Raw genomic sequence first — 16,713 nt, 5'->3', positions numbered from 1 at the left:
CACTAGGAATGCTGGGAATGGAAGACGCCCTCTCTCGATATACCTCTACCCAATGCCCTCTACCTACATTGACGTGCCTGCTTAACACACATGTATGCACAACTTTTCATTGGTCGAAAGTTTTGCTTTTTAGTTTTGAGTTGCCAGCTGGCTCCCAGTATTAATTCACCGACTCTTCCTCTGCCGACAGGATTTCTTCGTTTCCCCATTTTCACAATTTTCTTTCGTAGGACTATTGGAAGTCGATGATGGGGAGTGCTGTGGCAAAATATCGAAGACAAAGACTCCAGAAAAGAGCGCAATTAACGGGTAGAATTGGTCGAATTGCGAACCTGTTTCGAGCCGCGGCTGTCGCACACGCAGGATCAAGTACAGGGCAAGATGATGGCGTCTTGAAAGGAAAAGAGCCGAGACAAGGCACAACAAGCTCCGTGTCTGAAAGTAGTAAAGTGGATACGAGCAACACCACATCTCAACAAGGCCAGAAACCCAGATATAGCGAGTCTGCGTGGGCAAAACCATCATCATTTCATAAAGTGTACAGGCATGCATATTCATATGTAGATCTGACTGGTTTTGACCTTCATGTAGGCTACCGGTAACGTTAGGCCCTACCAATGTTAAAAAAATGGCGTAGATACGATTTCTTATAGGATCTAAACACCTAACGTTAGAGTTGGGGCACCAGTTTGCTGCAGGGGTCCAGTTTGCGGCACCCCTAGGAATATTTAACCATATCTTCAAAAGTAGAAGGGTAGGCCTATTTTTTTCTTTATTGTTTTATTTGAAGAGCAACTTAAGAGCTTTCTTTTGATGCCAAAATCAAACTGTGTCGCACTGTCCCCCTGTTTTTGAAAAAGTAGGCCTACGACTTTCTTAACAAAGCATTAAGAATAAGATTTTGTTCTGTTGCTAGGCAACCACCATCGTCCCATGTTTGCGTCTTTATACAAAATCTTAAATAGATCTAATATAAAATAATCAAAAGAGGCCTGGCATGGTAAGGATTCCTCCTGTGACTGTGTTGAATAAATATTCTAACGTTAAAATTCATTTCCTTCGTCAGTTTTGAGGATTGCAACAGTGACCAAAATGTCGGGGATAGGTCTGGTTTACAATTGTGGCAACCTTATGGGATTTACACATTAATATTGCGCTATTTTACATGGGTGGAAATTGATAAAATGCATGCAATCTTGAAAAACATTAAAATCGTGAAGGATCAAAATAGTGAATCCAAATAAAGTGTTCTAACAAGCTGGAAAACTAGTTTAACCATCCAAAAATATTTGGTTTTTGCAAAATTTTAATGTTTGAGGAAATCAGGGGACTTTTTCGTGTGGGATGCCGCAAACTGGACCCCCTGCCGCAACCAGGTCCTCTTAACTAGTCTTGGAGTTGCAAATTGCATAAAATTGATTATTACTACTAACGGTTAGACGCCTGGATCTAGAATATTCTAGGGTAATTGCCCACCATACAAAATTGTGATGCAGTGTCAAGACCATTGAAGAGGCCTTTGGTACCTCTTCCAATTAAGAAAAAAAAAAATTATTTCTGTTGCCCATTTTACCAGAATACTACAAAATACCCTTGAAACTGGGTCTGCTACTCAAGAACTCTAATTTTAGTTTTAGTGTTCACGGGCATCACCATTGCCATTGGCATTACATAGCCTAGACTTTAGAGCCCTAACCCCGTGGTGCTCCTTCACGCAGTTGTACTGCTAATGCTTCGCGTTTGGGCTGGTCGCAGTTACCTAGATCATAGCCCGACCAGACGCTGTGCGGAGCACGGCATATAGCGACTGGTCTGTGTATAGTTACCTAGAGCCCTGGTTACTATAGGCGGGCTGGCCTAATGGTACACTACACTAGGCCTACTAGTCTACTAGGCCTAGGTTGTCTAGACCTAGACCCCACGTGGTAAGTGACAATTTCGGATGGGTGTTCTGGTTGATATTGATAAATCTACCCTACACTTCAAGTACTGCCACTGCACCAAGCTACTGCTGGTAAAGAACATGATGAGTAGAATAGGCACCTAAGGACGGTAAGTTAGAAATACAAAATGAGACAATTGCATTTTGTTGAAAATTCCTTTCTAAAGAAATATCAATAGGGCCTAGACTCTTATGGATGACATGACTATTTCCTTTTTATTTTCTTCCCTCAAACCTGTTTTGGTCTTGTGCATGTATGTAGAATTGCTGATGAGTCAGATGACATTCCAACAGACTCCGTGGATGCTCAGCGAGAAGCCAGGCAGGTGGAGAGACGGAAGCTGTCTCGTGAAGAGGCGAGTTATGGGACACCCTCAGCAAACCTCGACTACGAGACAATCTTGGAAGTAAGTCTCATATTTACAACAACAGAAATGAGACCACAATGCCCTTATGTTCAGCAGAAATTTTCACTTCTTGTTAAATTGAGCTTACTGCTCTGTTGCAATTGATTTCTCTAATAATAACTGATTAATAAGATAATTCACTAAATTTTGAACAAATACACAGGTGGATTTTGAAAAAAAAAATATTAGATAGCATGTATCAACATCAAACTGCTATTGGCCTTCTAGCTAAGCATATAGCAGCATTCTTTTCACTTCCGCTCTTATATTTTTGTATTTGTGTGTCAAAATATGAGGGTATTTTATGTAGCAGTTTCCTATGATGCAGGCTCTCCTCCTTGTAGAAGATGTACTTGCACTTTGAATTTGAATGTGGAGTTGTTCATTAGCCATCATTACTAGAGTCAACCCACCCACAATGCACAGTCATAAAGAGATGAGAGTCATTGCCATTCAATTATTATTCAAAGGAGACCCATGCAATGGCTAGATTACCAAAGACAAGCAGGGAATTGATTACAAATTATGTTAATTACAGGGGTAGGGGAAATTGTTACTAGACTTTAATCTCTTGTACACATATGAGATAAAAAGAGTCAAGAACAAAAAGAAAATGGCATAAAATGGTAAATAACATGAAAAGGATCATTTTACACACACACACACACACACACACAAACTTGCCTTTTGGTAGGTAAGTAAACCAGTTGCAAAAGAGAAATATGAGGCAATGTTGTCAACTCTTCTCAAAGCTAAGGATTATATAACTTGTTCGTCATGAATATCATTACACCTTGTGGTTAGCAATTCATTTATTTAATTCGTCAGATTGAATTTGATGTCACGTGCATTCTGTGCCACATGGTAAAGAATGATGTGATTCATGAATGCCGCATCTGTGGCCGTTGCTACCACCAGCTGTGTTTGGAAAGCGGAGGATACTGCCAGGATGAAAACTTTGCTGCTGCCTTGCGGCAGTCAGATGAAGACATTGGCTGGAGTTGCTGTGAGTGTGTAAGTTTTGAAGCCATCTTGTTTGTAGTATTACTGGTTTTATTATGTTCTTTTGTCAACTTGCTATATAACATACTCCTACAAAATGCAAGTAAACTTTAGCTGACAAAGTTATCACACTCTACAAAAAGTATCCTTGAGCCCACAAAAAACGAAGTTATCTGAGACCTTTAAGAAGCATAATTACTGAAAACATAACCAAGCAACTGAAATTGAAGTACTTATTGCAACATTTTGTGAGCCATGATCAGTGTGATATTGTAAAAAGGCATGCACACAAAAATGAGACTAGAATCAGCAAATTCTTAGTCTTGGGCAATCTGTGAAAGGATTTTCTAGGATGAAGCAACTGGTTCTTTCATTTTGTACTATAATCTTGTGGAACTTCATGATGGCCAGCTTTAATGAAGAGAAATAAGGAAGGACTAGGTATTGTCATGAAAGATTGGTACAAGTGCATTTGTAAAACAATCCTATGGTCACACCCAACATTCAAAGATCATTTTCACCACAGGGTGTGAAAAAGGAGGTCGTTCTCATGATCTAATAACAAGCTCAAGTGGTAGCTAAAATATTTGAATTTCATGAAGAGATTGCATAAATCCTGATTGCAAAAAGTAATATGCAGTCATATGAAAGTATATTGGATAGATATGGATAACAGCGGTATAGAAGAAGAATGAATTCAGAAGAATGCTATACATACCTAGATGATAGCCTGGTAAAGCAACTGATATGCCTAGTGAGTTCCTAATCCAGTCAGTTCCCCCCCCCCCCCCTGAATAAACGAATAATAAAAAAAAAGATGATTGTATGTATATCACATGTCATTGACAGCTTTGCTTTCCACAGCCATTGCTCTTTTTTTTTCTTTGTTGTTTTCTTGATAACCTCCCCTGTGTTGATTATCCATGTATGTTACACTAAAGATCAATTTGCCTTTTCTTCTGCGTATATTGCTGTAAATGAATCGATATAACTTGTTGTCCATGATGATGGATGATGGAGGGTCTTGTAGGGATGATTGAAGATTGCCATGGCACTCCTTAGCAACCTCCCCTCCACAAAAGCAGTGTAGATGCATTTTACAATACCCAGAATACTGCTTGAAGTTGTTTCTTTCACCATTTTCTTTCAGGAGTCTTTAGGCAACCTCCTTTCCATGGAAGAGATGGACGGTGTCATGGAGAAGTTCGACAGATATGACACCGATGGGGGTAAAGCTCATGCCATTTCATCCCATCCCCTCAGAAACAACCATGAAAGTGAAGCAAGGTTTTACCTATGTGCAGAGGATATAACTTTGTGTGTTGTACTCACGTGCTCAACTTCTACTTACTGTCAAATTTGCATGACATACTTCTATATCCAACAGGGATATGCAGTGCAATCCAAAGGGAAGAAGGGATGTTGATAAACAATAGGTAGCATAAAGTTTTTGCTGTGTTGTGAATGACAAGATGATTACACTCGAAAGTCCTGTCTTATGTGGTGAGTATAGAGATGCTCAGCTGCACGTTCAGCAGTATTACTCTTGTCCATTCATGAATTACTGAAGGTTTATAAGGTGCTCAATATGTCTCCTCTCTGACATGTAAAGAAATGCCACAGACGGATCATTTGTTAGAACAGCAGTCACAAACAACAGTTTATAGACAGAAGACAAAAACCAAGAAAATGTAACAATCATTTACATTGTGGCAAAAAAAAAAAAGAAGAAGAAGGAAATGCGTGATTCTCGAGATATGCAGCATATGCTCTACTTAGAATGTGATTTTGATTTGTTTCTATTTCTATGATAGCAATTCCTGTGAGTATATCGAATTCCATGCCAAGCATTTGCATTGTCCAGTTTGTATCATTTGACAGATTCTAAAATGTCATGGGCAGACTTTTTGAGCGTGGAGAGAAATGAAGGCTCAAGTGAAGGAACCCTCAGAGATAAGGTAAAGCATATGTGTCTATACTGTGAAGGCTGAACAGCTAATGGGGGGGGGGGGGGGGAGCTGAGTGTAAGACTTAAAACTTACACTAGATATCAACTTTCTTCAATTTATGAATTGGAAAAAAAATGCCCTGATGTGTTTACCAAAAGGCAGAAAAATCAGAATTTAAGAGAAATGAGCATAATTGGATAATTAACTAGATAAATTAGGAATAGCAATAGACATCATAAACTTAACTACAGATGCATTCTTGTAAAATACATGATGGAACACAGACACACCAAGTTTGGTCACAATTGGTTAATAAATGGCCAATATTTTTTATTTTATATATATATATATATTTTTTTTTATTTATTTTTATTTTCATTTATTATTATTATTATTATCATTTTTTTATTATTTATTTATTTATTATTATTATTATTATTATTATTATTATTATTATTATTATTATTTTTTTTGGGGGGGGGGCAAATTACCCGCATCACCCTCAGGCAATGCAGTTTCAAAAAGGCTAGGGCTATATAAGGTTAAGCATGAAAATCATTTTGATGTCTCAAGTTTTGCGTGGTATTAAGCACCATATAGGCCTAATGTGTAACACCTATGGGATTTGCATTAAAGACTCCTTTTCATATTACACACAAATTAATGTTTTCCCAATTCATATAGATGGAATGATAATCCCTGCATCCAATTAAATCACAACTTAATATTTCCAGCCGTGATTTGTCAACAGTGTGGTTGGCCAAAATTAAGCTTCCAGCACACGAGCAGTTATGATTTGATTGGCTGTTTTGAAACAGCATTAGTTTTATGACCTTGAATCTAATCCAATCTGATAACCTTGAACTGATGTACTGCTTTACTTATTACTCTTGTTCCATTCATCCCTTTTGTAAAGTTCCTCCAGTATGACACTAACAACGATGGTATAGTCTCCTGGCAAGACTTTGTACTAGTGGAGTCCTTGGACATACTGGAGAGACAGCCCCAGGTGAGTGACCATGTGATCGGTCACCTGATTTGGAGAAACTCATCGAAGAGAGAAATAGAGGGTGGGGGGGGGGGGGGGCAAAGTATCTCCTGTGAAGGAAGACAGTTGTGTCATCTACAATGGGTATATCCTATCACCCCTTTCTCGCAGCTAGTACTTTGTATGTAATTGCATGTTCATCTTTATAGTCCTTAATGGTTATTTTGCCCTCTCTTGCTTTTCATGCCAATGTTGCCAAGGGGTTCATAGCATTTAACTTGTGTATGCACATAATTAGTGACAAGTTGATTAATGTGTGTCTATTTTGCGTAACAGCAAGTAGCTGCTGTGAAGGAAGACATTTAAATTCATCTGGGTGTGTCCAACCATCCTTTGCAGTTATAATGGCATTCATCTTTGTCCTTGTGGTTATTTTGTCCTCTTTTGCTCATGCTAATGGATGGTTTCAAGGGGTTCATAGCATATAGCTTGCATATACAAATAATCAATGATGATTGATCTCCTTGCAACTGGAAGGGTCTGTATGCTTTTTATGAAGGACTGGACAATCATTTTGACCATCACTACAACAGGATCTACTATCTTACAGGTTATACTCTCACAAAAACTGTCAGTATTAGTCTTGAAATACAAACTCATCATTTAATATTCCAACTTATGAAAGCCTAAATGGCTGGGATGGCAGCATAATTGTTATATCATTTAATTGCCAGATAGCAATTAATCTACTAGTTTTTTTACATGGATATGATAAATAGAAAAACTGAAACACAGACAGACACACATGATTTGTGTGTGTGTATGAAAAAATGGCATTATTCTGCATTGGGAATACATAGGAGCCGTAGAGAAGGATGCTTACTACATCTATTAACGAGATAATACATCAGTTATTTATCTGTGACCATGTATCATTAATCCACTAAAGGTTGCTCAGGTTGCGCTGCTAGTGGACTTCAAAATGATGTAGTTTGGATCAACAAGGTCTATTTTAGGTTTGATCTGAAAGAGAAGCCATCAATCCACATGTATCTTTAGAATCTTGTCAAAAGATTATGTTATAGCAGTTTTGTGTTTTGCATTATTTTATTACATTTTCGGTTTTGCTTTTTTGGGTTTTTTTCTCTCCATTTTCTTCGTATGTGGTGCATGAAAAAAAAAAAGATTGTACAAACAGCCTACAGAAACTTATCAAAACAATTGGAACGAGTATCAGTACTTTAAAATTATCCTGAATAGAATGTGCTTAATGAGTAGGACAAGTTTCAGTATATCAGGTAATCCATTCAGAACGGTTGCTAGAATTTTTAGATTCCTCTTCAATTCTTTGCACAGCAAGGGGTTCTTATAGTGCATTTCAGTTGACCATAGACTTCAAGTCCTTTGTTCTCAATACCTACTCTGAAGAGGTCAGGTTTTCTTTCTCTAGTAAGTGGATAAGGAAAATTCAACTTGACCAACATACATGTCGGTTTCAAACTGAGAATTTCTTGTTGCAATGTTTCACTCCATCTAAAAAACAAAACAAAACAAAACTATTCTGTTGACTTGGCTTTGTAAAGCCAATTCATATTTTTGAGTAAAACAGAAGGATTTTGTTCGAACTATATGTGATATTATTTATCATCATCATCATCATCATTATTTTTGTCATTGTCATTATTAGGTGATCCGAGTATCTATCATTTGACATTGCTCCTATCAGGTGCAGCTCTTGATCTCTGTGACCCCCAAGGAAATTGAACGCATCAAAAACTGTTTCCGGATGAAGGACTTTCACAGCACGGGTGTCATCAGTGTAGCGGCAGCGGCTGAGGTCTACTACGAATGGCTGAAAAGCTTGGGGTATGTTACAGTATGCCAGAAATTGCTGAAATACTGGCATTACTTCCATTATTTTCAAAACAAACACAAACAACTTGTTTTCTTCTACATTGTACTTCTTATTTAACCATTCATGTGCTCATGGAATGCACTTACAATTTGTAGCTGCAGATTGCATAGCTGTCTTATAAGGATTTGGCATGTCACTCCAACATAGAGCTGTGAACTAACATAATTGATTCAAATGTTAAGCCTATGTCTTACTGACAGTGGTTCTTCTTGACAAACTGAAACCAAGGTTTGCCCGATGCACCAACAACTAACATAGAATCATGCAAACTGGATTTGAAGTACTGAAAGTGTTTTTGAAGTAGAGGTTAATAGAATAGCTCATTACTATACATGTCAGAACTTAAGAAACATTCATAGACTTGAATGTGTTAGTACACAGTCTAGTAAGCCTCACTGAGAGATCTAGGCAACCTGCTTAAAAAAAAAAAAATTCTCCTGTGATACAATACAGAGAAACTTTTTTATTCCTTGAAAATTCTTGTTAGGACATTCATGCTGACCAGCAAGGAGAGAAAGCTAGATAATGTGCTTATTAGCAAATAAAATGTAGTTACATTTGATACTATGTTTTGATATCCATTTACTATGTATGTATGTACATATGTGTGTTTGTGTGTGTGTGTGTGTGAATGTGTGTGCCTGATGTGTATATTTTCATCTAACTTTTACTTTATATCCACATTTATAAAAGAAAGAGGAAATTCAAAACAAATGATGTCAATTTAGAAAAAAAAAAAGAAAATTAAGAAAAAAAAATTAAGAAAAAACAACAAGATTCTTGCCCAGATCAGCAATGTTGGCAGTCATTTGTGTGTGTAGGAAGATGATTCTATTCATTTGTATTTTGGGGTCCTCTTCTAATCATTACTTAGGGCTGAGTGTGTCTGTGTGTATATGTGTGGGACAGGTGATACCATTCATTTCATTTTGTGAGTTGAAAATGCCAGTGAAGAAGACATTCTCTTGAGCTGATGAGTGATGATTAAGCAATGTTCTGTAAAATGGAGTCGGACTGATCTGCTATTAATGCCCTCTCGCTGGGGCTTGCTCTCCTATGGCTTGGTTCCAGCTCACATGGTGACTCTCTAATCATTACAACTTACAATTACAACAATGAGGCGGCCTGAGCACAAAGACTAGCTGCCTGGTGGCCCTGGACAAAATGCTCACAAGAGGGAACAGAAACTGAAAGGAAAAATATCTACGCCCACATACGTATCCACAATGACAGGTGTATGTGCCAATACAGTTACATTCTACAGTAGACCTACTTAGGCCATAAAACAAAAGGGATGATCAGTGTATTTTGTAGTAGAAATGTCTTGCTCGGCACAAATGTTCCTTGGCGCAAGTGGAAACACTGCATCTGGTGAAATAACCCCTTATTTGCACAATTTATGCAATATTGTTTCTCACAAATAGACTTTTTTTCAAAGTTGGAAAAAAAAAACTTTTTAAAAACCGAGATATCATGTCAAATCAGGAACAGTTGATTTTTAATCCGGGAGAAAATAAAAGGAAAAGAGATCGAGTTTCCTGATCAAAATCATCTTCTCAATTAGTACAAAAAATGAAGAGATTTCTGTGAATTCTTATTTCATTTTTAATCTAAATGATATCAAAGCAGTTCCAAGTGCATTTTTTTTTTATTCATGTTCCATATTCCACATTTCATACAAGTTTTATATTCCATTTGATTTGAAGCAGAAATGTTTTTCACACAGTGGTCAGTTTGAACCAATAATGCACAAATGTATAAGGACATATAATTGACGTGTAATATGAGGAACCCACTAAAAAGCAAAGCTTGTAGGATGTGGGCTCCAAAAATATAACATAGGGTTTTAGTACAGTATATCAATGTCAGAGGTGACGTAACATGCAAAACTCAAGATATCAAGAATATTACAATGTTTACGGGATGTACAAAGTATAGTATATAATGTTTATGATTAACTTATGGTATAAATGCTAAGAAAAGTAGCAAGTTGATCAAACTAATGAAGTCATCTGAGCGAGGCATCATTTGAATATATGCAAAAAAAAAAATTTTCAAGTGATTACAGCAAAATAATTAAACATAGGATTTTAGAAAATTGGCTTTGAGATTTTTCTTAAAGGAGCTTAAAGAACTTGAGTGCAACCGAACCGAATCTAACTCATTCCAGAAAGAAGGGCCGGTCGATGTAATTGTCTTAAGGGCTAAAACTGTACGAACAGGGGAAAAATGATAAGATTCACTGTGTCTTGTAGGGTAAGTATGAATATCACTGTTTTTCACAAACATTGAGGAAAATATACTAAGAAGGTCACCAGTATTCAACTTATACATGAAAATTCCAACATGATATAAATACAAATCAGACATTTTTAACAATTTACTTGAAACAAACAATTCATCAGTGTGATCAAAAAATTGTGCTCGATTTATAATCCGCAAGGCCTTTTTCTGAACCAAAAATAACGAATCAATTATAGTCTTTGAGCAATTCCCCCAGGCTAATATTCCGTAATTCAAGAAAGGTAATAATAAAGTTGTATAAAGAGAATGCAATATTGGCTTTGGGAAGAGATATTTCAGTTTGTGAATAATTCCAACATTCTTGCACAGTTTGTAAGGTCTTGGGGATTGGAACAGTTATTCCCAAAGGGATGAAAATCATACACATGCATAACAATGTTATCAGCAAATATCTGTAAATTGGTATCAAAAATACACAAGGAATTATGCAAGTATTCACATCTTACATTGTTCTTCCAAGAAACACATGAATTACATGTATTTGGTGGAAAATGCTAGGAGCAAATTCCTTTTTATTCTTTGGAATTGATATGAAAGTCATGTTGACTCTGAAATATATTTGATAAAATAATTTCTGAAAAAAAAATGCACAGTCATCATGCGTAATTGTGATAACATAAAGGCTAAACAGATAACATTGACATTTTGATCAACTTCCTTGAAGAGCATGATGAAATTATCAACAGGCTTGTCAGGAATCAGTGATAAAAAATAGTTTTGCCCCAGTGAACATTTGTGCCAAAAAACACATTTGAATGAAAAACAAAAAAGCAGGTTTGGCCTCTGAACAAGCCTATTGCTATCATAGAACCCAGTGCAATGGCACAAAACTATAGCATTGGCACGGGAAGTGTTCCCCATGTTAAGCTAAAAACGTGATTTTATGAATATCAAGATCAACACAAAACAACCAGTTGCTAAAGGCAATGATCTTTTGAAATGGTTGTAGTTTGTATTTCAGTGCATGATTACTGCTCGACAGCTTTCAACACATTCAAGAACTTACAAAGAATTTGCTGAAGACTTACATGAAAAGTGTACACACCCTTGCAATTATATTTTTTCCCCCGATAGTTTGAAATGATGAATCTTGACCCAACCAAACTCTCATTGGGATTGTATGTGATGACTTAATTATGTGATGACTTAATAGAAGGACCAGCTGAAGAACAGCCATTGTCTGATGCAGGTTCCGTGCTAAAATGAAATAAACTGAACTTAACTGAACTGAATATATGCATAATTTTCTCAACTTGGCTAATTTTGAAATTGGGTGGTGTTTCTTTTTTTTTTTTTTGTCAGTGTCCCCTTTTCTCCAGCTGAATAGAAATGTTGGAAGCTATAAAGTGTAACAAGATCTGTTTCCTGTTAAAAACTTGTTTTTTCTACAAATGAAGTTTCCATCACTTAAGAAAAGATTCAAGATTCAAGATTTAAGATTCAAGATTCAAGATTCAACTTTATTTTCACTTCAATCAAATAAACAAAGAAATTGCATACATTGCATATGTACAGGATATTTGTAATACTTGCAGAATGTAATTTGACAATGTACATATGAAAATGAGAAGTAGATGCAATTACATCTTTGTTGATATATACATAAAGCGTATAATACAAGTCAACTAAGGATGAGGATGGAAGTGGAGGGTCCCACTAAGAAGCAGAGCTTGTATGATATGGGACCCTCAGAAAATACACAAGACAACAATATAAAACAAAATAAAACGAACCGATGTCAGAAAGCAACAAAATACCCAGCAACAACAAAACAAACCACCCATATTTTATTCAGACGTGATTATTTGTGACCGCCCAGCTCAAAACCCACAAAAAGAAAGCCGTAATTAATTTTTACTTTTCTACATAGTTTCAAAGAGCTTTTTTTTTTTTTTCTAAGCTGTCAAATTCAAATAGAAGGTAGAGGAAGGATTACTTTCCCAGATAAGACAAATTTGACAATTTTAAGTTAGTCGACCCTTATGACAGTTGGTCCGTTCCAGAGAATTCTGATCTGGGACTTTATGTGGGTTTTTCAGCTGGGTAATCACACTTGATGTTACAGCTGTCATGAAAGTCACTACAGCATGCACATTAATAGCTGCATTTGATGAATAAGATATGGCATATAGCGCAGTAAGTCACATCAGCTTATGGACATGTATCAATATTTTGAATGTTTCTAGGCAAACATGCATGCTCAATTCTTAATAATCAATTGACAATTGCGTGGGCGTGCGAATGAGTAAATCTACCCGTCTCTTTCCTCCTTCTATCCCTGAGCACTGATGCCCTTTGAAAGAGACAAGTTGATCTCTATGTTCTTTTTTTTTGTTTGTGTTTGTTTCTTTCTTCATTCTCAAATTTACCCATAGCTTTCAAGTTGTTAAGGAAGTGAAAGTCAAACACTGCCTGGGGCCAACTCAAACTTCCACTGTGTTGTTCTTCTCTTATTGCACTGTTAGTGCTAAATTGGAATAACCGGAGAGCGTGTTGTTCCTCACGTTGATGTTTTAACAGATTTTATGGATCACTCAAATGCTGATGTATTTGCCAATCATTTCCTTGTCAAATTGGTCTGATATAAATTCGAGCCCTAAGCATGCGCTCTGCCTGCAACTAGTGCAAATGTAAAAAAGTTTTGTGGCAATTATAGCTACCTCTGCTGTATCTGTGACTCTTGTTCCCTTCATGCAGTACATGAATATCTTAAAAGAAGGAAATGTTAAATATTTGTCACTGACGTCTCATGTTACCACACGCTTCATAAATTGCAGTTTGACTGTAAAATGATAGCCTACTTTCTGTTTATCTTATGCAGCTGTGGTTTCATCTTCTGACAGTGTTCCATGATATGATTTCATAATCTCTCCTTTATAGGCTAGAGATGAGCTCGGAGGGGAGGGAATGTCAGGAAAGGATGCACAACCCAGCTAATAAGCGCAAGTATGTCATTCAGCCAACACATGTGGCCCGCCCGCTTTGATTGATAGTTTTTACAAATTGTGGTGATGCCCAAGGGCCCAAAATACAAAGCACTGCAGTTATGATGAATGAGGCTTAACAACATTTCAGATACAGTGCACTCCCGTTATAACGAACACGGTTATAACGAAATTTCGTTATAACGAAGTAAATCTTCTGGTCCCAAAATAATCACCACAAAAGTCTATGGTGAAAGATTCGCTTATAACGAACACGGTTATAGCGAAATTTCCGTTATAACGAAGTCTTTTCCGAGCGCCATAGACAAAGAAAAACAAAAGAAATGTGCTCCGTTATAACGAAATGCGAATTGCTTTCGAAAATTCGTAGCGGAACAAGCATTTATAGCTTCTCTGCATGGGTGAACGCTTCACACCACTGTGTGTTCGCTCTTTGTGTCACGCACAGTTTCTGAGGGGAACTTGCATTTATTATTGTGATACAGTTATCCCATCACATTTCACATAGCTTTCCAGTGTATGATGAGTATTCAGCAAACATAATATGATATATATACGTGGTTTTCTTGTTTTCGTTCTATATTGTATTTGTTCGGTTATAACGAAATTTCGTTATAACGAAAGAAAACTGCCGGTCCCGAGCATTTCGTTATAACGGGAGTGCACTGTACAATGAAGTAAAATGCAGGGCCCAGAATTATCATCTAGATAGTTAGTATGGACTTTAATTGTTCGGATATAATGAAAAATTGATATTACCAAAAAAACAAACGCTGTGCCAGAGGACTTCATATAACGGGAGTCGCCTGTACCAAAAACAAGGAGGATGTTGCTTAAAATCTTTTAAAATAGTTTGCCGTAGATGGAGTACAACAAAAGCAAAGTGCATTGCTCAGGTGAGCACCGGGCCCTTGGGTCTCTTGTCAGTTAGATCAGGGATCACGGATGATAAAATATAAGTAGAAAAAAAAAAGTAAGATAACAAATGAGTTAGGTATCTTCCCTCTCCTGAAAGACACTTTGGAAAGATGACCTGTCATTGTGCAGACTACCAAGGGTAAAAGACTGAAATTGCAATGTGCTATTGGAAATCCAGCTGTCTTGATCCTTTCAGAGCACCTCCGAGTATAAATTTGTATGTTTTTCTTATGACCTGAACAAAATCAAAAAATTAAACAAACATAAAAAAGAAAGAAAGAGAAAGAAAACAAAAGGGAGCATCAAATTTAGAAATGAGCACCAATATCTTGTTTTATTTGCCATGGTTACAGGTTGATCACGTGGGAGAGATTCATCAGACAGAGAGCCTTGAGTATCCTCAGCGCCAGACCCAACGCGATTACCATCTCGCCCTACATCAGAGGACACCCAGTCACAGGCCTGTAGCCGATTGGGGGTGCATGGCACCAACCCATGGAATACGTACATCAGCTCCCCAACAGGATTCCAGTAGTCATAGTTGGAACCCTCATCAGTAAATTGCAGGAGCATTATCGTCTGTTTCCTATTTGCTTCCTTTCCCTTATTTATCCTATTAAACCCCTTGATGGTGTCAGAAGGTCAAGTTGAGTCATGTGGGAAGTTTTAAACAAAGACTTGAAAGCGTCAACATAAATACAAAGAGCTCATCTTTTTCTCCTTTTTTTTTTTTTTGGTCTAAACTTGTTTGTTGATTGCATGCTTACAAGAAAGAGCCCTAAAACAAAGCATAATCTTTCAGCTCAGGTGTGAATCCCGACTCTGAATTCAGCTGTATAAGTAGACTGAATTCAGGGCAAACATTATCTGTGGGCAAAAGTGAGCTAAAACACTATTTGTCGTCAATTTAACTAAAGAATGACATGTTTGGTTGAGGAATGATTTGAAATAGAAAACAATTATTGTCACAAGCTCTTTCAAAACTTTAAGATGATTGTCCCTATGATTCTGTCCTATCAAAATATAAGATAAGGGACATGTTGTGGTAGGGCAAATGTCTTTATCCATTGTCTATCAGTATTTTTCTTTTGATGCACGGTCATACTCAGATTCATTTTTAATCAATCTCTGTGTCAGGTTATCTGCAGAGAGTCTCCTGCCATTTTTTTTTTTTTTTTTTTTACATTGTCAAAGGAATATTGATTCTTACCACTGTTGTCAAAATGACTTCTATTGTATGTGTATCTTGCACCTGGTGTTCAAGCAATTAAACACGCACACAACTATCCTAGGTATTTGTTCTTGTGTGTTACTGTCGTGGGCTCTAAGAGTTACTTCCCCTGTTTTTATTGGTAGAAATGTGCATCTCATACATGAACTATGTAATTATGTAGACATGCATTGACAAGTATGCTGCTCTCTGCTGATGAGTTTTGAGCAACTCTGTTGAAATAGGTATATCCCACCTAGTTGATCAGATCATTGATTCTTGCCCATTTCTATCTTTTCATGAATCATTTTTACTGTGGAACTGTTCTTGTGAAATGCTGCAGCATGAATAAAAGCATTTAGAGGTGAAACAAAGTTCATGTGCATCTTGTACTACACTGTGTGCTTGATAAAGTTAGCCTTTGTCTTTTCAAGTATAAAATCTATATATAAAAATAAAATTGCTCTGCGGTACTCTGCTGAACAATTTCAGTACAATGCATGTTTCGTCATCATTATCCAGCCACTTGTTTTGCACGAGGGAATGTATTATAAAATGCATCTTTAAAAAAAAAAAAAAAAAATTGATTAAATATCGATTCATGCCGTCTTTATGTGCTTTATTCTGACACTTGTGCGAACTTTCTGTCTACAAATCTTACATTGCAACACAAAAAGGCATGAAAAGTTGTTATGGAGACATGTATTTGAATACACAGGCTGACAGGGACAACGATGTCATGTTGATAATTGGAACTATTAATGATTCTATGTACAGGCCATGAACTATGATTATGAAAAGTGCACAAGTGAAAAGATGTCGCATGAATATGATGCAATAAAGAAAAAGGGAGACGGAAAACACCAGAGAGCACGTAATTATTCAGCTTTGATAATTAAGGAACATCTAAAGTAGCATGCTACAGGCAGGAGCGATGCGTAAATAACAAAAGCCTATTAAAACTTCGACCCTTTCAACCATTGTGCCACACAGCGATCTCTTTGGATGAGCTTACATGAACATCTATAGCTAGAAGTAGAGCAAACAACAAACAAATGAACCGTGAAAAAATGGAAACGAACACAAAATTGAAAGCAACAGAACATTAACTTCTTAAAAAGCAAGACTAACCC

General features: G+C 36.8%; 1 protein-coding gene across 3 annotated transcripts; it reads left to right on the top strand.

The window, feature by feature from the left end:
• Nucleotides 1-112: 112 nt before the first annotated feature.
• LOC140236824 (PHD finger protein 24-like) lies at nt 113-16,178 on the top strand. Of its 3 annotated transcripts, none has more exons than XM_072316763.1 (9): nt 113-538; nt 2,205-2,349; nt 3,178-3,363; nt 4,502-4,628; nt 5,233-5,309; nt 6,217-6,309; nt 8,015-8,154; nt 13,388-13,453; nt 14,724-16,178. In XM_072316763.1, the coding sequence occupies exons 1-9, from the start codon at nt 246-248 to the stop codon at nt 14,836-14,838; spliced, it is 1,242 nt and encodes a 413-aa protein (XP_072172864.1). In that variant the 5' UTR covers nt 113-245; the 3' UTR covers nt 14,839-16,178. The 3 variants fall into 3 exon arrangements, with proteins under 3 accessions (XP_072172864.1, XP_072172865.1, XP_072172862.1); XM_072316764.1 differs by having other exon boundaries at nt 113-544; nt 4,502-4,580; XM_072316761.1 differs by having other exon boundaries at nt 113-544.
• The last annotated feature ends 535 nt before the right edge of the window (nt 16,179-16,713 follow it).

This window comes from Diadema setosum, chromosome 13 (genome assembly GCF_964275005.1).
Source record: "Diadema setosum chromosome 13, eeDiaSeto1, whole genome shotgun sequence".
Lineage (NCBI taxonomy): Eukaryota > Metazoa > Echinodermata > Echinoidea > Diadematoida > Diadematidae > Diadema > Diadema setosum.
Note: the sequence above shows the minus strand (reverse complement) of the source record. Positions and strands in the feature narration are given on the sequence as shown.

Coding starts and splice junctions, on each gene's coding strand:
- LOC140236824 (XM_072316761.1), top strand. CDS start 246: ATGATGGGGAGTGCTGTGGCAAAATATCGAAGACAAAGACTCCAGAAA. Junction 5,310..6,216: donor AAGGAACCCTCAGAGATAAG/GTAAAGCATATG, acceptor CCTTTTGTAAAG/TTCCTCCAGTATGACACTAA. Junction 6,310..8,014: donor TACTGGAGAGACAGCCCCAG/GTGAGTGACCAT, acceptor TGCTCCTATCAG/GTGCAGCTCTTGATCTCTGT.